The sequence below is a fragment of the Diadema antillarum genome, unplaced genomic scaffold (assembly GCF_040938485.1).
Source record: "Diadema antillarum isolate AM-2024a unplaced genomic scaffold, OU_Dant_1.0 seq00000172_RagTag, whole genome shotgun sequence".
NCBI lineage: Eukaryota > Metazoa > Echinodermata > Echinoidea > Diadematoida > Diadematidae > Diadema > Diadema antillarum.
In genome coordinates, this window is record NW_027271241.1 from 917395 (window position 1) to 942016 (window position 24622).

The 24622-nt window shown below is 37.7% G+C and overlaps 1 protein-coding gene across 1 annotated transcript in view; it reads left to right on the forward strand.

Annotated features, from left to right (window-relative positions):
• Positions 1-115: 115 nt before the first annotated feature.
• The window catches only part of LOC139728307 (uncharacterized), a 31570-nt gene continuing 7063 nt past the window's right edge, over positions 116-24622 (forward strand). The window contains exons 1-3 of the mRNA XM_071639256.1: positions 116-265; positions 22076-22225; positions 22766-23047. Coding sequence (XP_071495357.1) covers positions 116-265; positions 22076-22225; positions 22766-23047 — 582 coding nt within the window. The remainder of the gene's footprint in view (positions 266-22075; positions 22226-22765; positions 23048-24622) is intronic.

The following is a 24622-nucleotide window of genomic DNA, read 5'->3' on the forward strand; positions in this document are numbered from 1 at the left end:
ACAAAAAAAAAGTTAACCTTACATTGTGATCGATTGACTCGAAAAGTGCGCCTGATTCAAAGAGATTTTCTCCAGTGACTGGTGGGGAGAAGAAAATCTCTTTGGCCCTGTTATCATGGAAACCCATATTTGTGGAAAATCGAGTACGAGTAAATTTCACCGTCAGACGCAACAAAACTTTGGTAAACGACCAACTAATGTCGTACCAGTTGGAGCTTGGGTTGAGCAATACCCAAAGAGCCATGACATCGAGTACACAGCAATTGTGAGTACGGTAGCCTCTCATAGTGTATTGACACTTTGTAGGCCCCATACGTTGTGTTTTGTGTTGTGCGTGCGGTGTTGCTGAATGGGAACCTGTAAGTGTTGAGTGTTGAATGTGTAGTAACAACATAGCATAGGCCTAAGTGTTAGATCTAACACGTTAAACGTTTTAATACAACAATAGCCAGACCAGAGTCCAGCAGGGACCGCGCCGTGTCATGGAGCTACGATAGTCCGATATTCCGATAACATGGAGCTACTGCAGCATTTAGGTACCTCTTCCAATAAAAAATAAAAAAAAATAAAAAAAATCACTAATTTCTGTTGCCCATTTTACCAGAAATGCAAAATACAGTGTAACAGTTACTAGTACTAACTTTACACTGTAAATACCCTTGAAAAGGCCTTAACCTGCCGAAAACTGGGTGCGCTAATATCAGTCCGGGAAACCCGCTCATGAGGACCGCTCCCGCATACGAGGACTGCCCCGCCTCATGAGGACCGCCCCTGTTGTGTTATATGAGCGCACTACATTTATCACAAGTGTACGCATATTCTATGTATTCTATATCTGAGTGATACGGTCAGAGCAGCAGTCATTACATGACGCTAGTTTGTGATAGTGGATTAAAGTTGTTCATTTTATCGTTAAACAACTGAGTCCTCTGTTCATCATTGAATCCGGTCCACTATTACAACATGGTGGCAGCGGTGCCGACACGGATTTATGCCAAATCAGCACGGAACTAAAGTTTTCTTAGGGAAATTCATCATGAGTGACTTGTGCTGAAACCGCCCGAGAGGACACTGCGCACAACACGTCTACGTCTACTGCAGATACGTGCATGGACTAGCTTAACGACTCGTCTTGTGAGTAACACTGTGCGTGAATAAACCGATTATTTTATCATCCATGCTGCTCATCAGCAAATAACGATACGAATACATATCATCGGATTGATGAACGCTTTGCAGAGCATTCTATATTCGTTTCTACATTGTAAGATATAGCTGTGTAGCTCATACAAAATGTTGTCAGAACATTTTCGTCACACGAATCACTGACATTCGCCACATTGGACAGTTGCAGTTCTGTAAACAAGCATTATCGACGCGCACCGTATCCAAGTACGCGCAATACCCGAGCGTTTCATTCAAGGACTTCCATTGTTGACGTAACAATAGACCAAGTTCGCATTACCTGAGCGCACCGTATCCATTGACATCCATTGTTGACATAACAATAGAAGACGCAGATAGACGCGTATTATCCTGGACTGGCCAGAAATGTGTTTATCTTATCGGCATAGCAACGTGTATTGCGACATCATTGCTTCTACAGGGACCATCACTCAGCGGAAGGATATTTCTGACAGAGCATACGCAGTTTCCCTTTATCGCAGTTCATCTACCCTGCAAGCTACAACGTAGCGAGGACGGACAATCAAGACACGGCACGATCCAGACTGAGATTGAATCCATATGCAACCAGATAAAAGAGATGAGAATTAGTACAATTCAGTAAACTATCTCAGACATTTGAACACTTGCGTGTGGACAATTACATACATTCGTTATTTGTGTACATGAATGTTTTGACATATTCCAGCATGTGTATTACTGTGGTAATCTTGACATCTAGACATGTTTCGATGTATTTTGGAGAGTGTACATTATTGATACATACAGTGTATATCAGTAGTGAATTTCTGTCACATATTTCCGTGTTTGCAAACTATTATTGATTTGTTTACTTTGTAAACTATATCTGTAACCATTCAGCCGTAAGTTTGCACAGTTTGACGTTGATATCAAGCATTGTATCATTTGTATCTCCAACTCAATCTCAATCAAAACGCACGATGGCAAAGTATCCAGAAATGAATTGGAATAGTGCTGATGTGCCGGAAGAATTCAAGTTATTCAAACAACGCATGGAGTTATGTTTTCAAGACAACGATGTCCAAGACCCAAAGAAGCAAGCAATCAAAATCAAAATTGCAGTAGGAAATGAAGGTTTGCGTAGAATTAACGCATCCAGTCTATCCAATGAGGATCAAGAAAAACCTGCAATGTTGTGGTCTACCCTTGAAGGTCAGCTGAAAGTCAAGCTGAATTTTCGCATCCACAGACTGGAACTGATGCGATATCGTCAACACGCAAATGAAACTATCGACGAATTTGTAAATAGATGCCGGAGTAAAGCCAAAGAATGTGACTTTACCGAAAATGAGCTCTCAGAACGCGTGACAGAGCTAGTCATTGCGTCTACACCTATCGAGGCGTTCCAGAAAGATCTTCTAGACCAACCCAAAGGCTACAAGATAGCAAACCTTGATGAAGGCAGGAAATACGAAGCCATAGCCGTAGGCAAACAGTGTCTTCGTTCGATCGACTCCTCCGCAAGCAACGTAGATGCTCTATCACATAACCAAGATAGACGCAAGAAGTGTGGTAACTGTAATTTGAATCATCCACCACGAAAGTGTCCAGCCTACAGAGACATTTGCAAAGCATGTGGTTCCAAAGGACACTGGGCTAAATGCTGCAGAAAGACAAAACACGGAAAAGTGCTTCGAGGACGAAGTCCAAGCAGAGGACGCCAAGGTGGTAACCGCAGTTTTTCACCACGAAGACAGAAGACACCCACCAGGCAGCCAACCAAACAAAAGGTAGCCGAGTTCTCCAAAGAGCCAGAAGGAGAAACCCAGGAAGATTTTGAGGAATTTAACACTATCGTACTGGGAAATGACATAGACGCATCTATCGATTCTGTGCATCAGAAAGAAGCATTCGTGAAGATTGGAATTATCTGTCCCAGCAAACGTGGACAACACATCTTACATGCAAAGGTCGATACCGGAGCGAGTGGAAAGACACTCCCTCTACGGACAATCAAGGCCATGTATGGAAGCAGGTGGCAAGCAGTTGTACACCCGACTTCAGCACGTCTTACCGCATACAACGGTTCCCCGATACATTGTTTGGGCACCTTTCAGATCACGTGCAAGTACAAAGACTCCGAGTGGAGAGATCAACTTTTCTACGTGGTCGATGTCTCAGGACCAGTGATAATTGGACTACCTATGTGCAGTGAGTTACACGTGGTAACAATCCATGAGATGCACCCTCAGAGTCGTAGTCCAACTAACAGACGGTCTCCGTTGAAATCTGTCAAGGACCTGCAAGTGCTCTATCCGCAACAGTTTGATCGTATTGGTAACTTTCGTGGAGAAGCAACACTACATGTCAAAGAAGGAGCTGTCCCCACCATTGATGCTCCAAGAAAGTGCAGCGTCCACATCAAAGACAAACTCAAGGCTGAGCTTGACTCAATGGAGAAGCAAGGCATCATCAGACAAATCGACCATCACACCGACTGGTGTAGTTCGATTACTACAGTTCTCAAGAAAGATGGATCCTTGAGAGTATGCCTAGATCCCAGGAGATTAAACCAGAATCTCAAACGATGTCCCCACAAGATTCCAACTCTTGAAGAGGTCAACCCAGCTTTCTCCGGAGCAAAGTATTTCTCTAAGCTCGACGCGAAATCCGGATATTGATCTGTTCACCTATCCAAAGAATCCCAGGAGCTGACAACTTTTCGTACTCCATTTGGCAGATACTGCTACACACGCCTACCTTTCGGACTTTCTGTCAGCCAAGACTTGTTCCAGCAACACATGGACCGTATCGTTGGTCAAGTAGATGGATGCATCTGTATCGCTGATGATATTGCAGTTGTTGGACGTACCGAGGCAGAGCATGACAAAAACCTCCACAGACTGATGGAAGTTGCCCAAAGAGAAGGACTTGTCTTCAACAGTAAGAAGTGTATCATCAAAACTGACAGCATCAACTTCTTCGGCTCTGTATATACCAGAGATGGCATCCGCCCTGATCCACAGAAGATCGAAGACATTCATGCCATGCCAACACCTCAAGACAAAGAAGATCTACAGAAGTGCCTTGGTCTTCTTAACTATCTCGCTCCACACATCGCCAACTTCTCTGAAAAGGCATCACCATTACGTGAACTACTGAAGCGAGATGTGCCATTCACATGGCAAGACGATCATCAACATGCCTTCAACGAACTCAAGAAAGCGATCTCTGCAGAATCTTGTTTGCAGTACTATGATCCAAGGAAGACAACGATCCTAGAAGTCGACGCATCATCAAAAGGCCTAGGAGCTTGTTTGATGCAAGAAGGCAAACCTGTCGCATTTGCTTCAAAGTCTCTCTCATCGTCACAAGCTAACTACTCCAACATAGAGAGAGAAACACTAGCCCTCGTGTTTGGAATACAACGTTTCCACACATACCTGTTCGGAAACCAGTTCACTGTCCAAACTGATCACAAACCCTTAGAGATGATCACCAGAAAGCTACTGAGATGTGCGCCACCACGTTTGCAGAGACTTCTCATCAAAATTCAAGGCTATGACTATGATGTCAAGTACAAGCCAGGCAAATCGATGATCATATCAGATGCTTTGAGCAGAATGCCTAATCCAAGAAAGAATCAAGACGTTCCCCTTGATGTCAATGTGGAAGAGATCTGTGAGGAAATCGACATATCACAGATTGACCTTATCTTCTTTGGACAAAAGAAGAGAAATGAGCTGCAACAAGAGACGTCGAGAGATCCTACCTTGCGAGCTCTGTGGCAAATCGTCACGAATGGTTGGCCAGACACAATCAAGGAAGTACCTAGAGAGGTCAGAACATTTTGGCCATACCGCGATGAAATCGGAGTATCAGATGGTGTACTTTTCAAAGGCAATCAAGTCATCATTCCCACAGACCTCAGACAAGACATCCTGAATCAACTTCATCAGGGTCATCAAGGTATTGAACGTACCCGCAGACTAGCAAGGGAAACCGTGTATTGGCCGAACATCAATAAAGACATTGAGCAAATCTCAAAGAATTGCTACGCCTGCCAAGAAAATCAGGTCAAGCAACAAAGAGAACCCTTGCAACCTCACGACATACCAACTTCGCCGTGGACGAAGCTTGGAACTGACTTGTTTACTTTCAACAAGGAAGAATACCTGTTAGTGACCGACTACCATTCAAAGTATCCAATCGTTCGCAAGTTGAAGGATACATCCAGTGCGGCAGTCGCAAACATACTGAGTGGTATCTTCAGTCTTTTCGGACCACCAGCAACTCTGATATCAGACAATGGTCCACAATTCGTTGGAAGACCATTCCAAGAGATGTGTGAGAAATGGTCAATTGATCACATTACATCGTCTCCACAATATCCAAGATCCAACGGACTCGCTGAACGCATGGTACAAACTGTGAAAGGAATCATGACCAAGTGTACCAGAACTGGACAAGACATCCAGACAGCACTACTACATTTTCGTGCCACACCAATCGACTCCAACCTACCATCACCTGCTGAATTACTCTTTGGAAGACCAATCAGGACAACACTTCCAAGTCACCACCTGACCAGACAATCGTCTACGCCTGATTTGTTGTTTCAGAGACAGGAGAACATGAAACACAATCACGACTTGCATGGAGGTAGAGATTTACCGCCTCTGCACGTTGGACAGAAAGTGAGAGTTCTGAATCCCAAAGACAACACTTGGCTTCCAGCCGAAGTGAGCAAAGTACGTCAGGAACCAAGATCCTACGAAGTAGCAACTCCCAACGGTAGCATCTTGAGGAGAAATAGATCTCACCTGAGAGAGATGCCAACCGGAACGAAGCCAACAGTTCCAAAACGGGTTCACTTCGAAGACGACGACAGGAGTGAGGAAAGGAGACAACATCCAGACAGAAGACAAAGACAATCTGATAGGAAATCAGTCTCTACCCGGTACATAACGCGATATGGACGTGAAGTCAGACCCCCATCGCGGTACCAAGAGTAATGCAATGCTGGAAGATAAACTAGCAGCATTGTCAGTTTAAATAGTATATGGGCAAGTCCAAGATAAGGTCCCCTCAGAAGGCAAAATTTCATCTATGCTCAATGTTGACATGTTTGGTATCATTTTGAAGCTTATGAGTTGAAGTTTTGATTTCCATGGAGGAAAAAATTATATTATGTAAATTTATGCAAATTTCAAGGGCTTCATTTGCATAAATGTGAAGCACAGCGTTACGTATGGGACATTTATAAAAATTCATATTAATTCAAAGGAAAGCAAATGATATTTGATTAATATGTGGACATAAGAAGTTCATCACATAGTTTAACTTTGTATGAAAATTTAGGGATTATGCAAATGATTATGCAAATTAGCTCGTGTCCTATCATGAGATGTCCCATACGTAACAAAATGAGGTCATTTTTTTAGGTTTTTTCTGAAATTGCTATGGTTATTTTAATGCCCTTTTGGAAAGTTCTAATTTATTGTTTAGAGAAATCAAATACCAGAGAAAAAAGAAAAAAAAAGTAAAAGAAATATTTTTTATTAGGCATTAAAATAATGTTACGTATGGGAAAAATGCGTTACGTATGGGACATCCTCATACATATTGCATGTGAATGCATGTAGCAAGCTGGGAAGGTCTCTCAGTACACAAATGGTCTTTGGGCTATTCCACAGGTTGGTGGACATGAGCTTAAAAAATCAAATTCAATATTTTTCTGTGTTATTTTCATTTTTAGTCCTTCACACATGATATTTTCAGGAACCAAAAATAAAAAGTTAATTTTCATATGTTTACTTTGGGAAAAAATGGTTGAAAGTTGTGACTTCCATCCTGTACAAAAATACACGAAAAATTGTGAAAAATGGAATATGGCATATTACCATTTCATTATTGCAACATCATGCCAGTTTATTCATTTCTGAATTTTAGAAGACTCAAATTACCTAAAATACACAACAGCTTTTCAAGTAAATTTGTAGAACTTGTTCAAAAATAAATATTGTAAGCCACTTAGGCGATGTAACGTGAGTAACCAAAAAAACTGACTTTGTTTTCTGAGAGAACAATTTTTCACATTAAATTGGTGGGATTTGAAATTCTCTTCCTTCAAACAAACTTTGACAAGGTGATGACTACCAAAATCACAACAGAATACTAATCTTTATAAAAATGATGAAGAAAAACTGTAACGTGAGTAACCTTGTAACGTGAGTAACCATTTTGTAACGTGAGTAACCAGCAAAAATTATGAATTCAGGTAACATTTACTGTGGGATGGCAAATTTTAAGTCTTGTGGTAAGCTTTGAAGTTATTTTTGGTTCATTAAAAGTGAAATGAGAGTACCCCTCTCTGATGTGACTCTTTCCTCTTCAAAAATAAACAAATAAATGAATAAATATGAGCTTGGTACATGGCATTGTCAATTTTGGAAACACATGCTCTTTTCTACAAGGTGTTCCCAGATGTCAAAGTGGGAAAGTATAGGGCCTAAGTAAAATGTACTGAACTTTGTCTCAATCATGTCCAACTTTCAAACAAGCTTCCCCACAATGTTTGTTTTTAAAATATGTAAATATCAAGAGAACTTCATATTGGAAATTAGTGCTCTTCACAAAGTATCATTACAATGTCCCATTCTGCATGAGCTCCCAGAGATCTAGAGATTCTTGTGTACATAGTGAACCTACACGTAAGTGAGCATGCTGAATGAATGAGTGCAATTTGTGCAAGGATGGTGGAGATTCATAAGAATCATGAACTCTGACAGTGCTGGTACCCAGCAGTACATTTGGAAAACTGTGCACAGAAGACAACGATAAATGAAAGCTGTTGAGGAGAGCACCACACATGACCTACAAGTAGTCGATTACAACATACTGTAGTTTGGTGCCTCAGTTCCTCCAACATAACAAGCGTCACCAGGCATAGTATATGAGGACCAGACATGCAACCAAACAACCAACAATAATTATTCATAAGAAGCCCTCATTTAGGTTCATTTCAGCAAAAATTACACCTGTATTGCTCAAGATAAGATCCAGAGTACCTACTGGAATCAAAGGCAGGTTAATAGTCTTTTTTACAGTGGCAGTGTGGCATTCTGGGTCTCAGCACTCCCACGTCAACACATTAGACAATCTTGCCCACATAGAAGGAAACTGTGCTGGATGGCTAACCAGATCATGTGAAAAAGGATTTCTCTGGTCAGATGGCCCAGCATCATAATTAAAAAACAGAAACATGGCAGCATCACTGTACACACTGCATAGATAAACTCTAGATTTAGTGGAACTTTTTAGACACATCCGATGGCCAGTGACTAGTGGGCAGGATAGCTATATTTGTGATATGATATGTGGGGTAAAGTAAGGATCAGAAAAGCTAATATGTGTGATGCTACTACATCTGTTGCTGCAGTTATGGGCATGTAGGGTGTAACAGTGGCAGTCCTGTCACAAGCTGAGGTGAAGGCTAGAAATTTTCTTCATATTGGTATCATATATGAAGCCACACAACCCATTCCAGGAATCACAAGCATAAATCGTATCTATTTTTTCAAAAGCTTATAGGTGATCTCAAAATTCCTGATTTCCGCGGATGCAGCAAGTCAAGTTTAACCAGAGTCAGAGGAGGCACAAGAGAACCCGTCTATCTATTAGAGACTGGTATACAGTGGAGTAAGACAGAAGAATATGGTCAGTTTTACAGTAAAGGGTGTAACTTTGATGTGGCAAGGGTCAAAAATTAAAGTTGTGTTTCCATTTTTATCTTTGCCTTTATTTTATATAGGAATGTCTATATTTTCAATATTTTGTCATTCCAGAGCTTAATTCTTAGGCTAAATATGAAAAATGAAGTGACTATTATGGAATTTTAGATAAATTTAGGTAAAAACAACAAGAATGTTTTGGTCACCCACAGCAACCAAATGAAGATAAATGGTGGAGGTAATGCAACTTTTCATTTGCTGTGAACATATATTTGAAATATCAAAACACTTTTCCCCCAACAGATATTCGCTCTTGCAATTATTTGGATGTGAACTTCAAATTCCAAGGTAAAAATGGTACCTGACAAACTATTTTTAAGTTAAAAGAATGTTCTAGAAGCAAGAGCCACTCTAAACATAGCCCTAAATTATCTCTTGGTAACAAACATTTATCAACCCAAATCCCAAAGAAATTTGATTATTTTTGACAAAGTTGAAATTTTCAGACTTGTGAGTTTCGGAGGCTTCAGTTAACAAACTAGTGTGTTTCGGAGGCTTCAAAACTGGTAACACAAAGTTCTAGTCCTGTATTCACTTAAAATAATAAAACTACAGTAAGCAACGTGAACTATCACTACATGCTAGAATAAGAACAAGGCATCAATAAAATGTGAATAACAGTATACAGATGTACATTTTATGGCAGTGCATAATGTTTACCCTTCATACAAATTGTACTTATTATTATAAGGAAATTGGCTTCCACAAAAGTGAATAACAAACTGTGTACACTTTGAGCAATGCTCAGTTCGAATTTATGACATTACATGAGGCAATATGATTCTAAAGGAAACTGCAACAGTAGCAATAAAAGTACACTGATTAGGAACTTTTTTTTTTTTTGCGGCTTAAAGTTAGCAGCAACGCATGTTTTGGAGGCTTCATCATGACTGTTAACATGTAAAAATGGTCCATTTTAAGGTGATATGAAGTACTTTAATGCAGCTGATTGTTTCCAAATAACTAACAATGTTGTAACATGTAAAATAGTATTTATTTGTATGCAGAAAAAAGACTTTCCAACATATATGTTAAGAGACAAAGAAAAATATTTTAAATCTTTATGCTCAGTTGTATACATACACTGTATTTGCATATCCATGACTTTGGCAATGCAGAACATGATTAGGCTACACACATATACAGCTGTATGCATTTGTCAAACTTTTCATCATAATGCAGTAAGAACAAGGAAAAGTAGAAATTACGCGGTGCGTAAAATATGTCCCTGCCGGAAGTAGCATTTAGTATCAAAGTGTACTATATAGGTCAAAAGATCAAGGTCAAAGGTCAAAGAAGTCAAAGGTCAACATTCTGTGTAGAAGTTTTGAAGCCCTCACCTGGTGCCATCACATAAAGCAAACGGAATCGAAATCCAGTTAGAAATAGTGAAGGAGTAGCATTTTGTAGCCAATGTACAATATAGGTAAAAAATCAAGGTCAAAGGTCAAAGAGGTCAAAGGTCAAAATTCTGTGTAGAAATTTTGAAGCCCTCACTTAGTGCCATCACATAAAGCAAACGGAATCGAAATCGGGTTAGAAATGGCGAAGGAGTAGCATTTTGTAGCAAAATGTACAATACAGGTAAAAAATCAAGGTCAAAGGTCAAAGAGGTCAAAGGTCAAAATTCTGTGTAGAAATTTTGAAGCCCTCACCTAGTGCCATCACATAAAGCAAACGGAATCGAAATCGGGTTAGAAATGGCGAAGGAGTAGCATTTTGTAGCAAAATGTACAATATAGGTCAAAAAATCAAGGTCAAAGGTCAAAGAAGTCAAAGGTCAAAATTCTGTGTAGAAGTTTTGAAGCCCTCACCTAGTGCCATCACATAAAGCAAACGGAATCGAAATCGGGTTAGAAATGGCGAAGGAGTAGCATTTTGTAGCAAAATGTACAATATAGGTCAAAGGTCAAGGTCAAAGGTCACGACTGAAATTCTGTGTAGAAGTTTCAAAGCTCCCATGTAGTGCTATCATATAAAGCAAACAGAATCAAAATTGGCTCATAAATGACAGAGAAGTACTATAGCAAATTGAAGATTTTGATCACACACGGACGCACACACGGACACACGGACACACGGACGGACGGACGGACGGACACACGGACACACACACGTACGGAGCCCGTTTCATAGTCCCCTGCTCGAACTCGTTCGGCGGGGACAAATTACTTTCAATGAGTTAGAACTGTAGCTATAGACTTAATGCAAAGATTATGTTTGCTTGCTTTATAAAGTGCAGTTTGTGGGATGTATATTGACATAAACCACCCATCATAATTGTTTTATATACATGTGAAATCAATTTCAACTGTTGATGAGAAAGGGATAGAAAATAGACTATGTGATGGCATGACGGTTAGATTACAACATAGCATTGTAAAATATAGAAAGGGGAAAAAAGGCTTATAAACATTCTTTTGCATATGACCATGCCTGATACCCCCTACTATATCTATCAAATGCAGTGATCATGGTCATAGAACAGCAATCTTAAACACCGATCAGCCATTCCATGTAAGGGTCATCATCAAACTGTCATCATCAAAATGGAGTTGGAATAATCAATATATTGGTGATATTATCATGGAGCTCAATAGAAATTGAAATGGTCAAGATCCCATTCATCTTTTTGAATCGCCTGTTGAAAAGATAAATGTACATACCCTACCCATGACTGTGTACGAATTTGAATTTAAAAAAAAAATGTTGACCAAATGTATAGTTCCCTATAATATATGATAGTTAGAATTTTACTTTCTTTTTCTGTGGTATACAAGTCACCCCTGTTTCATATCATTTTATTTTCATTTTTTTTAAATTCTTCAAAGGCTTCTTTTTTTATAGTTATTTTCTAAAATTCCAGTTAGTGTGACTCCTGTGACAGCTAGGAGGCCTGTTTTTGAAGGTACGCATTGAGAAATTGCTAACAGAACTTTTACTGTTTCTAAAAATGACAACCTTTTTAGCAAAAAATTAAAAAGCAGCAAATGTGTTTAAAAATATCTAAGTTTTTTAGAAACCCACAAGTTTGTTTTAAATAGTATAAACCCACAGACTACAGTTTTAACCCTTTGAATTTCAAAATAGTTAGGGGCTTGTAACTTTTTCCAGAAAAGCCAGGACTAAACAGATTATAAAGATTTCAATCATTTCAATATTGTTCTTCATGAACATAGCTTCTCCAGTCACCCACCCATGTAAACTACATGTATCCCATGGCAACAGGCTATTTATAAGTAGAGGTCTATATGTCATTTATAAACAATCCTATCCCAACCATTACTGTCCATTTACTGCACTGAGAACTACATCCGCAAACATGTCATAGAGTCTCACACATGTATGCGAAGAGATTTTTCGTAACACAAGTTACATTTTGTTTGATCAAAAATAGTCAAGTGGTCACTGCCAGCATGATAAAGTATGGAAAATAGGGTATAGTATCAAGATTGTGTTGCACCTTACATGCATCAGATCTGACATACAGATTGATATGAAAACCTGTCTGAATGAAGTAATCAAATGTCAAAATTCCAAAACAGTACCCTGTGATCCAAGTCACACCACAGAAATGATAATCTGCAAGATGTTAGCTATTTTCAAATCCAATCGCAAATTTATTGATTAATTATTTTCCTCCAAATAAGTATTGGAAATGAAAGCCAAAGAACTTGTTAAGAAATGGAAAGCTGAAAAAGTCAAGATTTTAGTATGGCAAAAACAAATGCCATGTGAGTAACAATGGAATGGATTTGTCAATGGGTTATAAATGGACATGTAAAAGATTGTGTTTCGAAACTATTACACTCAGATGATAGTGAGTCGAAAGTGTAAAAATCCAAAAAGTATTTTCCACCATTTGCTCTGGATCATGCATAAAAGATACAACCTTAAATTCAAAAGTAATATATTTCTTAGTTAAGTGTCTGTATGCTTCCCTCTTGAATAACCATCTATTAAAGTCCTTGAATCTTCAGGACAGGAATAGTGTTCAGTTCTTTAAAAAAAAAAAAGTGTATTTAACACTAAATAATCAAGTAATTGTTTGGTCTTCATTATCAAAGTCTAACCAGTCAAAGGAGTGATACAAATATGGTCACAACACTTCAACTTCTCTCAAGAGTGAAAATGAGTTATCCAACTTAAGAACATTGATGTATCCACAACTACTTGCTTTGTTGCACTACTGTTGCATGATGTGGGCATGCACGCAAGCTGGAAGTCACTTTCATTACTCACAATATCTAGCTTGTTTCATTGTTTCAAAAGGAAACCTACAAAATAAATGCTTTTCATACATTTAAACAACTATCTACACCTTGCTTGAGGAATCATTAAGTCTCATTCAGTCCAAACAGTTATTTGATAGACTTAGAATTACAAAATTGTAATCAAAACATTCCATTTACATGCTGTTAACATAAAATGAAGCCTCCGAAACATCTGGAAAATTAATTTGGTATGCCTTATGTTTTTATGAAAATCATGTATGTTATGTAGAAAGTGATGGGTAAAGTGTGTCTTTTCTGGTTGATATACACTGTTTAAACATATTTGTGGGGCAACATCCTCATCTGCTAATATTTTATTGCTGAATGAAAAGGTGAGTTATGTGTGACACGTCTGCAGGGCAAGTCCAAGATAAGGTCCCCTCAGAAGGCAAAATTTCATCTTTGCTCAATATTGACATGTTTGGTATCATTTTGAAGCTTATGAGTTGAAGTTTTGAGTTCCATGGAGGAAAAAATTATATTACGTAAATTTATGCAAATTTCAAGGGCTTCATTTGCATAAATGTGAAACACAGCGTTACGTATGGGACATTTATAAAAATTCATATTAATTCAAAGGAAAGCAAATTGTATTTGATTAATATGTGGACACAAGAAGTTCATCAAATAGTTTAACTTGGTATGAAAATTTAGGGATTATGCAAATGATTATGCAAATTAGCTCGTGTCCTATCATGAGATGTCCCATACGTAACAAATTGAGGTCATTTTTTTAGGTTTTTTCTAAAATTGCTAAGGTTATATTAATGCCCTTTTGGAAAGTTCTAATTTATCGTTTAGAGAAATTAAATACCATAGAAAAAAGAAAAAACAGTAAAAGAAATATTTTTTATTAGGCATTGAAATAATGTTATGTATGGGACAAATGCGTTACGTATGGGACATCCTCATACATAATGCATGTGAATGCATATACGTAGCTAGCTGGGAAGGTCTCTCAGTACACAAATGGTCAATCATCCTGAAGAAAGCATCCCAACATTGTAGCTACTTTTTGAGTTATAGACACTTTAAACAATACATGTACTTGTCTGAACAATTTTCAGAAAGGGGGAGGGGAAAATGGCAAAATACACAATGAAAAATCAGCATTAAAGGGATGGTATAGTTTTTTGTAGAAATGGGGATTCAGTTTTCAACATTTAATGAGATGATTGGAAACCAATTATATGAATTACTAAAGAGCATACAATCCTAGGACTAGAGGAATTCAAAGTTTAGTGATGGAGATCCAATTTGAAATGGTTGTGATATATATTTAAAAAAATATAAAGTAAAATGAATTTTTTTTTTTATTGCAAGTGATACACAAATTGTCCTTATTCAGTTTTCAATAATAGCCACGACAAAATTCATGGGCATACATACTGAGGTGTGACTCGAATCAATGACCTGACTGCTAGACAGACATCATATATCTACTCGATCACTGGGGTTCCACGCAGCAGGTATTGCTTTATATTTATAAAAATTAATATTTCTTGTGTCAAGTTGTTTTTTATTGAAACGAAATGGCAAACTGCCCTTCATCAATGGAAGTTAACACTTTAAACTATTCAATTTTTCAGTAGTAACTATCCTGATAAAAATAGGGCATACATACTCGGGTTGGTCATAAAAATATAGAATATGATTAAATATGATTATGATGGTAAATATTTGGGGAATATTGTTCCCTTGTCAATCTGGATCAGTATTTGAGTAATTTCAACTGATTCCATTTCAATAATTATGCAAAAATTTGCTTATGGGTATTTTGCAAAATTATTTTGCAAAATACCCATAAACATGTCTCTCCACACACTAAACGAATGGGGGACAAAGGGCATGCATACTCGGGTTGGTCATAAAAATATAAAAATATGATTGAATATGATTAGGATGGTGAATATTTGGGGAATATTGTTTCCTTGACAATCTGGATCAGTATTTGAGTAGTTTCAACAGATTTTACTTCAATAATTATGCAAAATACCCATAAACATGGTTCTTCACACACTAAATGAATGGGGGACAAACTGTCCCATACGTAACTGTCCCATACGTAACACGTCATGTCTGTCTTTAATTAGAACCTGTAATTAGAGCTTTTTGCCTAATGACACGAAACTTACCTGTGATAATCTTGAGTGTTGTGACTTTCATCACAGTGAGTTACAAGTTGTAGAATGAAATACTTTCAGAGAGTTTTGAGGTTGAAAAAAATGTTCAAAAAAACAAAATTTTTCTGGTCCCATACGTAACGGCACATATTTTCTCTTCTAAAATATAATTGTGAAGGTCATTTTTCTCCATTTTTTGCATGATTATACTTCTCCTAGATATCAATCACCATGATAAAGTTTAATATGATCAAAAGCCATTAACACTATTTTTCAGGTCATAAAAGTCTCTGAATGTCCCATACGTAACGCGCGCGTTATCTTGGACTTGCCCTGCACTGTTTAAGAAAAATAGGTAAATCGTATAGTAAATCTATATTGGTGAGTAAACAAAGCAGCCAGAAAACTGAATGTGATTAAATATCTTTAGATATGTCATAAGCGATCATTGGGTGGGTGAACAATAAATCTAATTTGATTTTGTCCAGAGAATATCACAAAAATGCAGTGTTAACATCCTTTTGAAGCCTCCGAAACCACCTTTTCTCTATAAAGTGTATTAGCTCAAAAAATTATTGCAGTATCATAATGTTTTTATTATTTTTGTTGTCTGTCTATGTCTGTTGATGATTTCATGGCATAATTTGGGGCAGACACTCAAAGAATTCATCAGAAATGTCAAATTAGATGTTTTTGCTGTTTCGGAGGCTTCAATGCATCTCGGAGGCTTCACGTGTTAACGGAAAATTTGTATTGTCTCCTATTTTCAGAGAGTTTGGCGGATCTTAACTATTTTTGGTCTATTAGGTTAGGGCCCCATATCCTACATTTTGACATATAGATTAGGTCGCTTCTCTTATCTATATTCATATTATTTGACTAAACACTTTGTTTCGGAGGCTTCAAAACTGCTAACGGAAATTTCACTTGATGGAATAAAATTATCACAAAATTTCAAATAGCCCTAGAATCAAGTAAACTTTGATGTAAGTCGAAAGTTTAGCTGTACCTTACTATTTTCAGCATAAAAGAAAGTAACCAAAACACATCCACTGATCATTACTGTCCATCAAAGTTTGTAAACAATTGTTAACGGAAAATGAAGCCTCCGAAACCTCAAATTTGAAGTCATAGTATTCTAAAATAAAGGGCCAGATACAAACCAAACTAATTTGGTCATTTCAATTGACCATACAACTATGCTTTTAACATAAAAAATTAGATCTCTGCAGTTGCTGTAGAAAATTATTAACATTTCAAAAATGTTATATAAATTTCAGTGCAACAAAATAGTCATTTTTAGGGTACATATGTGACTGTCAAAACAAAACGCATCAATACCTGGACCTGATTATGCTACCCAAGGTGGCTACTCATAAGGTGACTCACATGGGAAAAAATCTTTGAGATCTGTAAATCTATGTGTTCAGGGTGGGCCAAAAGGCTAAAAATTGAAAGTTACACCCTTTACTGTAAAACTGACCATATATCCTGGAGAAGTAATTGCTGTTGGCCAAGAGAATAAGTACATATCAAGTATAATGTACACTGTATCTGTAATGGAGCAAGTTGGGATGCATTGGAAATGGCCCAACCCTTGTAATCTTTTACATGAAATAGAAGATGTTTAATGAAAAAAAAAATTGTAGATGCACCAGCTATCAATATTGGCAATAATTGTGGACACTTTAACTTTCAATACAAACACATATCAGCTGGATAGTATGGTCAAAATGCAGGTTAAATGACATGGACAGTAGTATCAAGAACGGAGAGCTCAATGTGAACATTTGATTTGGATTTGTAGTCTATGTCTAGGGTCTATTGTTATAACCAATTTGAAGAGTATTTAATTATGTTTGTCTATTTTTTATACTTACTGTTCTTTTTTAATTGATGCTGAAGCAAGAAATTAAATTGAATGCATTTGTTGAGTTTTTTTCATTTGCAAAGCCCATGCCAGATCTCATACAGTATAGAAATAGCATACAAACTGTCCAATTTAGTAAAAGAGAAAAGGAAACGTACTCAGAATGTTATCTTTAAACATAAACTGGTCTCTGATGTCCTACACACATTATTTCAGAAAAAGAAACTTGAATGCTACACACATTATTAATTTTTTTGTGACGTTTATATTGAGGACCATACATGGACAAAATGTAACGTGAGTAACCGTAACGTGAGTAACCACCTTATCTGCACCCCAAGAAAAATCCATGCGTTTGTTATTTTTCATACTATATACAAAGTTTGTCTCCCTACTGTACTTCTTTGAAATGGATATAATTAACTTTCATAAAGGCTTGGTATGAGGACACTTTTCACTTTTGTCGACTTTTCATTTTATGCATGTCCAAATCATGTAACGTGAGTAACCGACACATTTTAAAGATTTGCCAGGAGCATATCGAAATTTCTCAAGTTTTGTTTTTATACAAAGGATAGTCAGACTGTATACTTTGTTGTGATAAAAAGTTGTTTGGTTCATATCTATAATAAGGGAGTTACAGCTCCAGGAATGAGTGAAGGTTTCTCCAAGTGTAACGTGAGTAACCGTGGAATAGCCCCTATCATCCAGAAGAAAGCATCCCAACATTGTAGCTACTTTTTGAGTTATAGACACTTGAAACAATACATGAACTTGACTGAACAATTTTCAGAAAGGGGGAGGGGAAAATGGCAAAATACACAATGAAAAATCAACATTAAAGGGATGGTATAGTTTTTTGTAGAAATGGGGATTCAGTTTTCAACATTTAAAGAGATGATTGGAAACCAATTACTGAATTACTTAAGAGCATAAAATCCTAAGACTAGAGGAATTCAGAGTTTATGTGATGGAGATCCAATTTGAAATGGTTGTGATATATATAGAAAAAAAATAAAAAGTAAAATGATTTTTTTTTTTTATTGCAAGTGATACACAAATTGTCCTTATTCAGTTTTCAGTAGTAGCCACAACAAAATTCATGGGTATACAATACATACTGACGTGTGACTCGAATCAATGACCTGACTGCTAGACGGCCATCATATATCTCCTCGATCACTGGGGTTCCACGCAGCAGGTATTGCTTATTTATTAAACTTAATATTTCTTGTGTCAAGTTGTTTTTCATTGAAACTAAATGGCAAACTGCCCTTCATCAATGGAAGTAAACACTTTATTAAACTATTCAATTTTTTCAGTAGTAACTATCCTGATAAAAATAGGGCATACATACTCAGGTTGGTCATAAAAAATATAGAATATGATTGAATGTGATTATGATGGTAAATATCTGGGGAATATTGTTCCCTTGTCAATCTGGATCAGTATTTGAGTAATTTCAACTGATTCCACCTCAATAATTATGCAAAAATTTGTTTATGGGTATTTTGCAAAATTATTTTGCAAAATACCCATAAACATGGTTCCCCACACACTAAACGAATGGGGGACAAAGGGCATGCATACCCAGGTTGGTCATGAAAATATAAAAATATGATTGAATATGATTATGATGGTGAATATTTGGGGAATATTGTTTCCTTGACAATCTGGATCGGTATTTGAGTAGTTTCAACTGATTTTACTTCAATAATTATGCAAAATACCCATAAACATGGTTCTTCACACACTAAATGAATGGGGGACAAACTGTCCCATACGTACAGTAACTGTCCCATACGTAACACGTCATGTCTGTCTTTGATTAGAATCTGTCATTAGAGCTTTTTGCCTAATGACATGAAACTTACCTGTGATAATCTTGAGTGTTGTGACTTTCATCACAGTGAGTTACAAGTTGTAGAATGATATACTTTCAGAGAGTTTTGAGGTTGAAAAAAATGTTCAAAAAAACAAAATTTTTCTGGTCCCATACGTAACGGCACATATTTTCTCTTCTAGAATATAATTGTCAAGGTCATTTTTTCCAATTTTTTACATGATTATACTTCTTCTAGATATCAATCACCATGATGAAGTTCAATATGATCAAAGGCCATTAACACTATTTTTCAGGTCATAAAAGTCTCTGAATGTCCCATACGTAACGTGCGCGTTATCTTGGACTTGCCCATATTCATTCATTATGTTTAGTGTAGATTTATTTACAGCACATTTGTGTAACCAAGTGATACACATCATTTTATTTCACAAGACAATATTTGAAATTTAAGTCAGGAACCATAACAACTACGACATATGCTACATTTATCAAAATGTTTGTTGCATGCTATATCTGTGTATTACTGTTAATCACATTTGTGTATTGAAACTATGATGTAGCTGTTCACTAATTTCACATACAAAAGTTAATCTCAACTGAATGTTAAAAAAAACCAACAAACATACAAGCATATATAAATTATTTCCTGTGTTGATGATAATCTGAGTACAAACTCAAATGCTAAATCATTCTGTTTCTATTACATATACTATATACACATTCCATATGAATGTAATTGTTCCTGTCTTATACAATTAAAGATATCACGAAGATATACGTGAAATTATTTGTAAATATGCTGGTGTACGTTAAACTGCATGCATTTTGTGACAATGAGTTTGAATAACGTTATCGTTTTATTCGTCTTATCTTTCGATACCAGATATGTCGAGATTTGTTCAGTATATATGAGAAATGTAAAAACTTATACTGATAAAAAGAATTTCTGGTACATTGCATTTGTGAGACCAGCTGTTTCAAGTAGAATAGATTTTATTTGCCTGCCTGATTGTAATTCAACGTATCTATGCAAATCTCAAACAAGCTTCCTCCATTTTTCAGCATTTTGTGTCAGAGATTCACATTTATAATACTTGGAAGATCAATGTGAATGTTTCCATATGTACAAGTGCAGTTTAAAAATATTCGTCATTGTATCTTTTCAGAAGGAGGGGGATGTTGTGTTATATGAGCGCACTACATTTATCACAAGTGTACGCATATTCTATGTATTCTATATTTGAGTGATACGGTCAGAGCAGCAGTCATTACATGACGCTAGTTTGTGATAGTGGATTAAAGTTGTTCATTTTATCGTTAAACAACTGAGTCCTCTGTTCATCATTGAATCCGGTCCACTATTACAACAGCCCCCACGCCTCATGAGGCCCGGGGGGAACGCCTCATGAGGCCCCCTATTCACTTCTATTCATCTCACATCTGACATATAAATTGTCGCAACTTTGCACGGTGATTTTTTGTTACACACACATGTCCACTATCCATGGTGAAAAGAAAAAAAAATCCTATCTGTTTTTTTTTTTCAAAAATCGAGTTTTAATCAACCGATGCAGAACGCCCATTAAAACACACGTGTTTTTTCTTCTTTTCATCATGGATAGTGGACATGTGTGTGTAACAAAAAATCACCGTGCAAAGTTGCGACAATTTATACGTCAGATGTGAGATGAATAGAAGTGAATAGGGGGCCTCATGAGGCGTTCCCCCCCCCCCCCCCCCCCCCGCCTCATGAGGCTGGGGGCGGTCCTCATGAGGCGGGGCAGTCCTCGTACGCGGGAGCGGTCCTCATGAGCGGGTTTCCCGGACTGATATGCAATGAGCCCCCTCGAGCCCTCCCTCATCCTGTTGTTCATGACTAACATTCAATGACTAGACTACCAAGTCAGTCTAGACCCTCTAGAAATAGTAAATTTGATAATGTATATGACTAAAAATGTAGAAGATCTAATGACAATGTTGCCAGATTGTTGTAGTTTTTAAGAATAAATAGATCTAGTTCTAGACCCTGTAGGCTGTACTAACAGGTACGAGGTACAGTAGCATGGTGAAGAAAGATGGTCTACGTGTATCTGTAGGCCTAGCTCTATATCCCCAATTTACCTGATCATGCTGACAGCGATACTATGATACTGTTATTGATAGATTGTCTAATTTAATGTGAATTGCGATGGATTGTTGTCAAATGACAGTCATGTACAAGGCTGTCCACATCGACGATCGTGGCACATACATGTATTATACTTCTGCAATTTTATTAACACTTTTGATGTCAGAAATTTCTACAGCTAGGCCCTTTATTAGTAACAGTAACATGTTAACCGGTAGTCCAGTTTCTAATCATAGGACTCTACTATGCTAGTAGTACTAGGGGTTTAAACTAGAGTAGAGTACCCTGTAGTTTACAAGTGTATGTGGCAGGCTTTTTACAGCTAACAGGGCAGGGTGCCTATTTTTGGCAAGGGCCATTTCATTCATAGATGGAAAGGCCCAATCTGGCAATCAGGGCCCCGTTTCGTCAAACTTGTTATCAGTGACAACTGCCACATATCTATGACAAATTTGCTCTCAGCCAATCAGATGCAAGGATTTCAGTAGCTTGTCACAACTATGACAACTTGTCGCTGATAACAAGTTTTATGAAACAGGGCCCCCCTTGCGAGTAACTCTCGCTCGTGTTCTAGAGAGGGACTCACACATGATGTTCATTAGCTGTTTTGTTGATGAATGAAAGTGCCCCTGCTAAAAATACAATATGTAGGCACGCTGCCCCATATTGGGTATTTTACTCTACTGCCTGTTCTTCTTTTTCTTACTCTAAACATTAGTCTCCAACACTCAAAGGAACTTACAATGTACACGTAAAGTGACTTGTCTAGTAGTAGAAGCCTATGCAGCCTACATGTAGCTCCCCACGATGTCTTTTAACTTTTGTAGAAATGCTTTGATGTAAGTGTTCACGTCAGAAGAATGTATCTTTTTTAATGTTTTACCAATCTGCACAGTTTGCTGCTCGGCATGAAGAGGAAAGGCTGGAGCGTCTTCAGGCGGAAAAGGAGGCCAAGCTGGCTCGGTTTCGCAAAGAGGTCAAAGCCAGGGTCAGGGAGCTACACAGGATCAAACATCAGCAGCAGCTACAGCAGTCATACCAAGCAGTGAGTCATCATGGTCTAGTAACTGATATGTCCTTTAATTTGCCTTTACCACATGCATAGATGTGCATTTCTTTATTCTTCACAATCCACCACTGTGTACCCCTTTCATTCAGTTGATACCTCAATACCAAATAGATTCAGAACCAACCTAATTCCTTTGAATAAAATAGTCATGAAAGAAAAATACGAACTCACAAACATACATGTGTATAATTGTTTGTCATTATACTCATGAAATTTCTCTGCACTATCATCATTTACACCTCCTCTCTTCTTCTTTTTTTTTTTTGGGGGGGGGGGGGCAAAATTGCTGGAAACCCTTGCATATTACCATTCTTTGAGGGGTTTTTGTGCAGTTTCATTCATAAATTCAGCAATCTCAAAAGTATATTACATGTTAAAACAAGGCATGAGCTGCATAAACTAAGCTCACTAAGCTCACTTTACCACAATCACCGTATTAGGCTCTCTTCTGATTCTTCCACTGGGCCATTATCTAAATGTGACAAACTTTCCTGTTAACTTCACCCTGTTCCTAAGGTTGACCTCCAGGGGCGAGTCATGCACCGTACCACTCACTCAGCCAACCAGCTCTCCCACAGGAAAGACAAATGTGTCTACAAGAGCAGTGACCCCCACGCCATCGGCCACCCAACCCATCCTGGTTTTCCCAGCTCTGACCCGCTAGCCACAACAACAGGTGATGGGTCTGGAGGTGAGGCTACCAGGCAGCAGCTTATAGAGCAGGCCACTCAAACCAGGAGACTGGTGCAGAAGGCTAAGAGAGATCTTGCTGCTAAGCAACTGATGTTCAAAGGAAAGGTATTAAACATCTAGGATATTGCCCTTCTTTGATCGCAAGAACAGATTGTATACACAGCGTGATGTGCAACAGTAGGTGCTATTCATAAACATTTAAATGTGACATTATCTGTGTGTATTGTAATTGGCACTGTGATGTACACATGTAACATTACACCCAGATAATAAAATGGTAATTATGCTATGTTTAGTTTACTTTGCCATAATGCATTTAAGTTTACATAATAAACTGCACATGTGTAGTCTGTACCTAATCCCCCCCCCCCCAACAGAAAAAAAAAGGATGATAACAAAAGAAGATAGGAAAGATTTACATGAAATGGTCCGCAATAAGACTACCATTCATATCACAGCCTAAGCCAATCAGCTGCCAGCTAGTACTTTTACCATCCAAGAATAGTTGTGAGAATTCAACATTTGTGATGATGAGTGGTATTTGTATTACCCATAATGTAAAACCATCTCCCCTCATGTACTGCTGCCGCCATTTGTAGTTACTGAACCCATTCCAGCCCTTATTTTTGTCCCCGCCGAACGAGTTCGAGCAGGGGACTATGAAACGGGCTCCGTACGTGTGTGTGTCCGTGTGTCTGTCCGTCCGTCTGTCTGTCTGTCTGTGCGTCCGTGTGTGATCAAAATGTTCAATTTGCTACTTCTCTGTCATTTATGAGCCAATTTTAATTCTGTTTGCTTTATATGATAGCACTACATGGGAGCTTTGAAACTTCTACACAGAATTTCAGTTGTGACCTTTGACCTTGACCTTTGACCTATATTGTACATTTTGCTTCAAAATGCTACTCCTTCGCCATTTCTAACCCGATTTCGATTCCGTTTGCTTTATGTGATGGCACTAGGTGAGGGCTTCAAAACTTCTACACAGAATTTTGACCTTTGACTTCTTTGACCTTTGACCTTGATTTTTGACCTATATTGTACATTGGCTACAAAATGCTACTCCTTCGCCATTTCTAACCCGATTTCGATTCCGTTTGCTTTATGTGATGGCACTAGGTGAGGGCTTCAAAACTTCTACACAGAATTTTGACCTTTGACTTCATTGACCTTTGACCTTGATTTTTGACCTATATTGTACATTGGCTACAAAATGCTACTCCTTCGCCATTTCTAACCCGATTTCGATTCTGTTTGCTTTATGTGATGGCACTAGGTGAGGGCTTCAAAACTTCTACACAGAATTTTGACCTTTGACTTCTTTGACCTTTGACCTTGATTTTTGACCTATATTGTACATTGGCTACAAAATGCTACTCCTTCGCCATTTCTAACCCGATTTCGATTCCGTTTGCTTTATGTGATGGCACTAGGTGAGGGCTTCAAAACTTCTACACAGAATTTTGACCTTTGACTTCTTTGACCTTTGACCTTGATTTTTGACCTATTTGTACATTGGCTACAAAATGCTACTCCTTCGCCATTTCTAACCCGATTTCGATTCCGTTTGCTTTATGTGATGGCACTAGGTGAGGGCTTCAAAACTTCTACACAGAATTTTGACCTTTGACTTCATTGACCTTTGACCTTGATTTTTGACCTATATTGTACATTGGCTAC